We start from the raw sequence: 6,060 nt of genomic DNA on the forward strand, positions 1-6,060 counted from the left end.
AATGAATGGCATGAATGAACAGACTACAGAAAGCACAGAGGGAAACAAAAGGGGAAACACTGGGGACTTGGACAGAACCACAGATATAGAAAACACAGATCATGACACATGGCACTGGATTTCTCCATATGTAACGGCCTTCTCGGTCTCCATAGCTTTTCTGGCATATTCTTGAAGAATACCAAAACTCTGTCACAACAGAGTGTGCACAAGTTGATTGACTTCCATGGAAGACACAGTCTTGATTTCATTGGCTTATATTTGTTTACATTTTGATCACTATTTGTACATGAAAAGGGGACAGTTTTTCTTCATCACAGATATATGAAAGGTATCACAGTACGTGTTTTTTCAATTAATAACATGGTTTTTCATTCTTTTCTCATTTTTTTAATTAATTGACGAACAGCAAAAATGTGTTAATTGCACTTATAAGTTGTTAAGGTCTATGAACACAAACATGTTTGAGATTATAAACTATAAACCTGGTGTAAGGGAATTGGATAGATATTCTTAGTGTAACTGATGATCTCTCAGTAATAGAGGTGTTTTACTATATTTAACATGTAAAATATATGTACACTCACCAAGCACTTTATTAGGAACATATTTACTTTATTACACCTACTTATTCATGCGATTATCTAATCAGCCAATTGTGTGGCAGCAGTGCAATCATGTAGATACAGGTCTGGAGCTTCAGTTAATGTTCACACCAACCATCAGAATGGGGAAATCTATGTTTTGATCAAAGTGATTTCGACCATGGAATGATTGTTGGTGGTTCGAGTATCGCAGAAATGCCGATCTCCTCGGATTTGCACAGACACTAGTGTCTAGAGTTTGCAAAGAATGGTGCAAAAAACTCCAGTGAGCAGCAGTTCTGCAGACAGTAATGTCTTGTTAATGAGAGATGTGAGAGGAGAATGGCCAGACTGGTCAAAGCTGACAGGAAGGTGACAGTAACACAAATAAGCACACATTACAACAGTGGTATGCAGAAGAGCATCTCTGAACACACAACGCATCATAACATTAAATGGATAGTCTACAGCAGAAAAAATAAGTCTAATAAATACGTAATTATGAGGTTGAGGAATGGCGGAGAGCCAGGCGCGACTAAGGGTAATCCCTAGTAAGCGGGCACGCGAACGTGTCCGCCACTAAACCCAGGGAGGTCGAGGACACGAAAACAACTCGGAGACAGCTCCGATCAAATAAAGAAAATAGCCCCAAAAAACGGCTAATGAAAATAAAGCAACCCTTAAAAACCAGGGCGAATAACACAACCAAAAAGAAGGCTAAAAGGCGAGCCTTGAAACCCCGGACCGGGGATCCCCAAAATAAAAGTACAACCTAGTAAAAAGACTAGGTAAACAAAATAAACAACCGTGAGTCGCAGCTCCGGAAAACGCACAAACCAAAATATATACCGGGGACAACGTCCCTCACCCACAGACTCACACGAGCCAAAAACAAAAGAGAAAAGAAAACTAAAGAACCTACAGGAAGGTGTTCGCAGTGTAGACACACACACAACGAGCAGAACACCTTCCTTACCTTTTTTTTCGTTTAGTTTTTTCTTTTAAATTCGAAACCCAGAACCAGCACAATACCTGACTCATTTAACCGTAAGTCTACCGTGTGCTTACCAGCTTGGTGGCAGAGCGAACAGTGACACCAAAGCCTTTGGTCGATGGTCAAAGAGGGCTTAATACCTTCTGGAGGTAGCCACCCCGTTGGCACTAATGAGCCCCAGGTGAAAATAATAAACCCCTGGTGGCCACAACCGGTACTACCTCCCAACCCTGACAGGACCCCCCTTCTAAGGAGCGGCCCCAGACGATCCTTCAGCCCCCCGCCTGCGGAATTCGCAGATGAGCTCTGGGTCCAAAATGTCCCTAGAGGGGACCCAAGAGCGCTCCTCGGGGCCATAGCCCTCCCAGTCCACGAGGTACTGTCTACCCCTGCCCACGCGGCGCTCGGCCAGGATGCGGCGCACCGTATAGGCCGGGCCCCCATCAATGAGCCGTGGAGGTGGAGGAGGAGCCTCCGCCGGGGCCAGCACACTTGTCAGCACCGGTTTAAGGCGGGAGACATGGAAGGTGCGGTGAATTCTCATTGACCGGGGCAGTTGGAGGCGCACCGTCACCGGATTGATTTTTTTAATAATTCTGAAAGGGCCCACGTAGCGAGGAGCAAGCTTACGGGACTCGACCCGCAATGGCAGATCCCGAGTGGACAGCCACACTCTCTGCCCTACCCTGTAGGAGGGGGCTGACCGGCGACGCCTGTCGGCCAGCCTCTTTTGGGTAGCCGTAGCCCGTAGGAGCGCAGCCCGTACTTTATTCCAGGTGACCCGGCACCGCCGAACAAAAGCCTCCGCGGAGGGCACCTCAACCCCCCTCTCCAGTTCCGGGAACAGTGGCGGAGCGTAACCAAATTGAGCCTCAAAGGGCAAGAGCCCTGTGGAGGCGTTGCGCAGAGTGTTGTGCGCGTACTCTGCCCACATGAGTTTGCGACTCCATGAATTGGGGTTAGCAGCGGCTAGACACCGGAGTGTGTTCTCCAGCGTCTGGTTTGTGCGTTCCGTCTGCCCATTGGTCTCTGGGTGAAAGCCCGATGAGAGACTCACAGAGGCCCCTAACAGAGAGCAGAACGCATGCCAGAAACGAGACGCGAACTGGGGTCCGCGGTCAGACACCACGTCCTGAGGCAGACCATGTAATCTAAAAACGTGATCGACCACCAACCGTGCGGTTTCCGCTGCCGACGGTAATTTTGGTAGCGCCACGAAATGAGCCGCCTTGGAAAACCGATCGACCACCACCAAAATAACCGTGTTGCTTTCAGATGACGGCAACCCCGTAATAAAATCTAGGGCCACGTGGCTCCAAGGACGCCTCGGGATGGGTAATGGCCGTAATAGCCCTGAGGGAGGCTGGTGCGAGCCCTTGCTGCGGGCACAGACCGAACAGGCGGCCACAAACTCCCGAACGTCCTTTTCCATCCCGGGCCACCAGAACCGCCTGGACAAAAAATCCCTGGTGCGGTGAACCCCGGGATGCCCTGCCAGCTGTGAGGCATGTCCCCACTGCAGCACCTGGGACCGGACCCCAGCGGGCACGAAGAGGCAATGAGGCGGATCCCCTCCTGGATCCGGCTCTAGGCGCGACGCTCTTCGTACCGCCGACTCAACCTTCCAGATCACTGGCGCCACTATCTGATCTCTAGGGAGAATGGGTTGAGGAGTGTGCTCCCTGTCGGTATTATCAAACACCCGGGAGAGGGCGTCGGGTTTCATGTTTTTTGACCCTGGACGGTATGTCAGAATAAACTAAAAACGCACAAAAAACAGCGCCCAGCGGGCCTGACGCGAGTTGCGTGTTTTGGCAGTTTGTATGTATTCTAGATTTTTGTGGTCCGTCCACACCGTGAACCCAAAGAGGGCTTAATACCTTCTGGAGGTAGCCACCCCGTTGGCACTAATGAGCCCCAGGTGAAAATAATAAACTGGTGGCCACAACCGGTACTACCTCCCAACCCTGACAGTAATAATGTGTTCACTGAGTGTATATCCTAAAGCAAAGGGATTCACCAGCATCAGTTAATAACACATCTTTATTGTGTTCCTTTCTGTTTTTCAGTGTTGTTTCCAGTGAGAATTTTACTGCTTCTTGCCTTTGGAGTAACATTATGTCTGGTCAAATGTGGATGTAAGTATAACGTGCTACATTGTACTGATGAAGGGCTTTTTTTATTTGTAATGAGGACGTTGAATCCATACAATTTGCAGTGCCGTCTGTGTATGCTGGCTTATGATATTTCCACCCCTGCACTATGGAGGCTGCTGGTGATGTCACTGACTGCTGTTTTAGGGTTTTTCTTCACAGCTCTTAGGATTCATCTTGTCATGAATTGCTGATTTCATGCTGATTGCAGGATTTCTTTGGCCTTCTTTCAGATTTGCGTCAGAAAGTCTTCCTTCTGCCTTGGGTCATTCTTGATATTGCATTGAGTTTTCCAATTCTGGGCAATATTTTGAAAAATGAGAAAGGTATGGAATTTAGTTTGTGTTGAGATATTTACAAATTTTTGGTCCTGTTGATTAAGCTTAGTCTGCCCTGATGTATTGCACGTTTTCATAAAGAGACTTCTCACCCCCATTATTACATTATTACTCAACATAAGCAGACTGTAGACCTGGTCTTCAAACCCCCATGCCCCAGTGCAGTGACGAGGACACTGTGCTGTAGGAGACGCCATCTTTCAGATAAGACGTTAAACCGAGGTCTTGGTCACTGGGGTCATTAGAGATCTCCTGACACACTTTGCAAAGAGTAGGCGGTTCCTCTTTGTCCCGGTTAAATTCCAAACCCTGGTTTTTATTCAACCTGTCTGATTTAATTGGCCAAAAATGTGCCCTCTCCCTCTCCACCTCAGCTGTTGTGTGGAGAGCATTCTGGCACAAAATGGCTGCCATTGCATCACCCGGGTGGAGCTGCACACTAGTGGGGGTTGAGACCAGTTCCCCTTTATCACTGTAAAGTGCTATATAAATATACCTACCAGCCTACCTAACTACCTACCCAACCACCTACCTACCTATCGACCTTCCTTCCTGATAAATCCTCTGCTTTCTCCCTGTCTGAATAATGAAAAATAGGGCAGAAAAAGTGTAAAAATAAAATGGTTTGTTCACAACTTTAATGAGCTGATATGTGTGTTACTGCAGAACTCCCTGTATGGATGTGTTTCTATGCATTCCTCTACGTCCTGACTGCCACAGTGGCCTGTCAACACAACACTGATGATTATGATGATGTTGAATGGGGTACAGTATCATTTGATAAATGCCTTTTTATCATTGATTGTGGAGCTTGATAGACTTCGGACTGGTTTTTATTCCTATTTTATCCACATAAACAACCAATTTGAATTATTTGTCGTTGTTTTTATAATTATTTTTCTGTATCAGGAGTAACTGTATGACTAGTAAAAACCAGGATAGAGTGACATAATTAAAAATGACAACTACATTTAACACATCAGTGTACATAATGAATCATTTTTATTCAAGTAAATAAACGTACTTAAGAAACCGATTTAATCTGAAAATCAAGCATGGTATTTTTACTTAACTTGCATACTCAAACTGCCCTCCTTGCTTTTCAGATATAGCTCATATCCTAGTGTACGTGTTTGGTTCTACCTTAAGTGTCATTAATTCAGTTGCTCTAGCAACAGAAGTGTTTCTGAAAGCAGGTGAGTACAGTAAAAACATTTTGCATCTCAATGAAAACATCTGTGGTGATTGTCCCCTTGGTGATGTGAGAAGTGTGTGGATACAGTGGCTTCAGAAAGTATTCAAAGTTTGCATTCCCTTTTTGCACACTTTATTGTGTTGTAGATATAGTTTTAAATGGATCAAATTGCCAAAAATTGATAAGAATTTATAAATGTTTATCAATCTACTCTCAATAACCCATAATGGCACTCCAAATTGTGGTCAGGTGCATCCTGTTTGCTTTAATTGTGTGCAGTACCGGTTTGGACCACTGGAGGGTGGTTTGGTCATTTGACAGACTTGTCAACCTATTTACTCACAGGTGTAATCATTTCAGTGCAGTCAGGCCACACCCTCGATAAACCCTCCTCTCACAGCACTCTGTGTAATTTGTGTTACGCTGAGGCTGGTAAACGTTATCGCTGGGTCTCTGAGAAAAGAGTTTGTTGGAGTCTAACTCTCCCTTTGTTAGAAAACTTTTTTTTTTTCATTGAGAACAGTGTTTGTGGGAGTCTACTGTGTTAGTTCATTTGCTCCTGCAAGTTCACTTTTTGGGATCAATTTAAGTTCACCTTCTTTATGCTTCTGTTTGTGAGAATCTTTCTTCCCCGGTGGGGTAGTTTTCAGTTAAAGGTTATTCCTCCTTTTACCTTTTCGTTTTCCTGTCCCTTTAATCTGATTTGCAGATTTAGTTGTTGTTCGTTAGCGAACAGCTTTTAGGAGCCCTGGTGTCTGCGTTTGGCCTAACACCCCAAGCCCCACCTTACAAATTA

General features: G+C 45.6%; 1 protein-coding gene across 1 annotated transcript in view; it reads left to right on the forward strand.

Moving 5' to 3' along the window:
• The window catches only part of LOC133141375 (uncharacterized), a 47,965-nt gene extending 42,221 nt beyond the window's left edge, over positions 1-5,744 (forward strand). The window contains exons 8-11 of the mRNA XM_061261900.1: positions 3,648-3,716; positions 3,965-4,057; positions 4,736-4,834; positions 5,176-5,744. Of these exons, the coding sequence (XP_061117884.1) occupies positions 3,648-3,716; positions 3,965-4,057; positions 4,736-4,834; positions 5,176-5,459 (545 nt within the window). The 3' untranslated portion in view covers positions 5,460-5,744. The remainder of the gene's footprint in view (positions 1-3,647; positions 3,717-3,964; positions 4,058-4,735; positions 4,835-5,175) is intronic.
• The last annotated feature ends 316 nt before the right edge of the window (positions 5,745-6,060 follow it).

This window comes from Conger conger, chromosome 12, assembly GCF_963514075.1.
Source record: "Conger conger chromosome 12, fConCon1.1, whole genome shotgun sequence".
Lineage (NCBI taxonomy): Eukaryota > Metazoa > Chordata > Actinopteri > Anguilliformes > Congridae > Conger > Conger conger.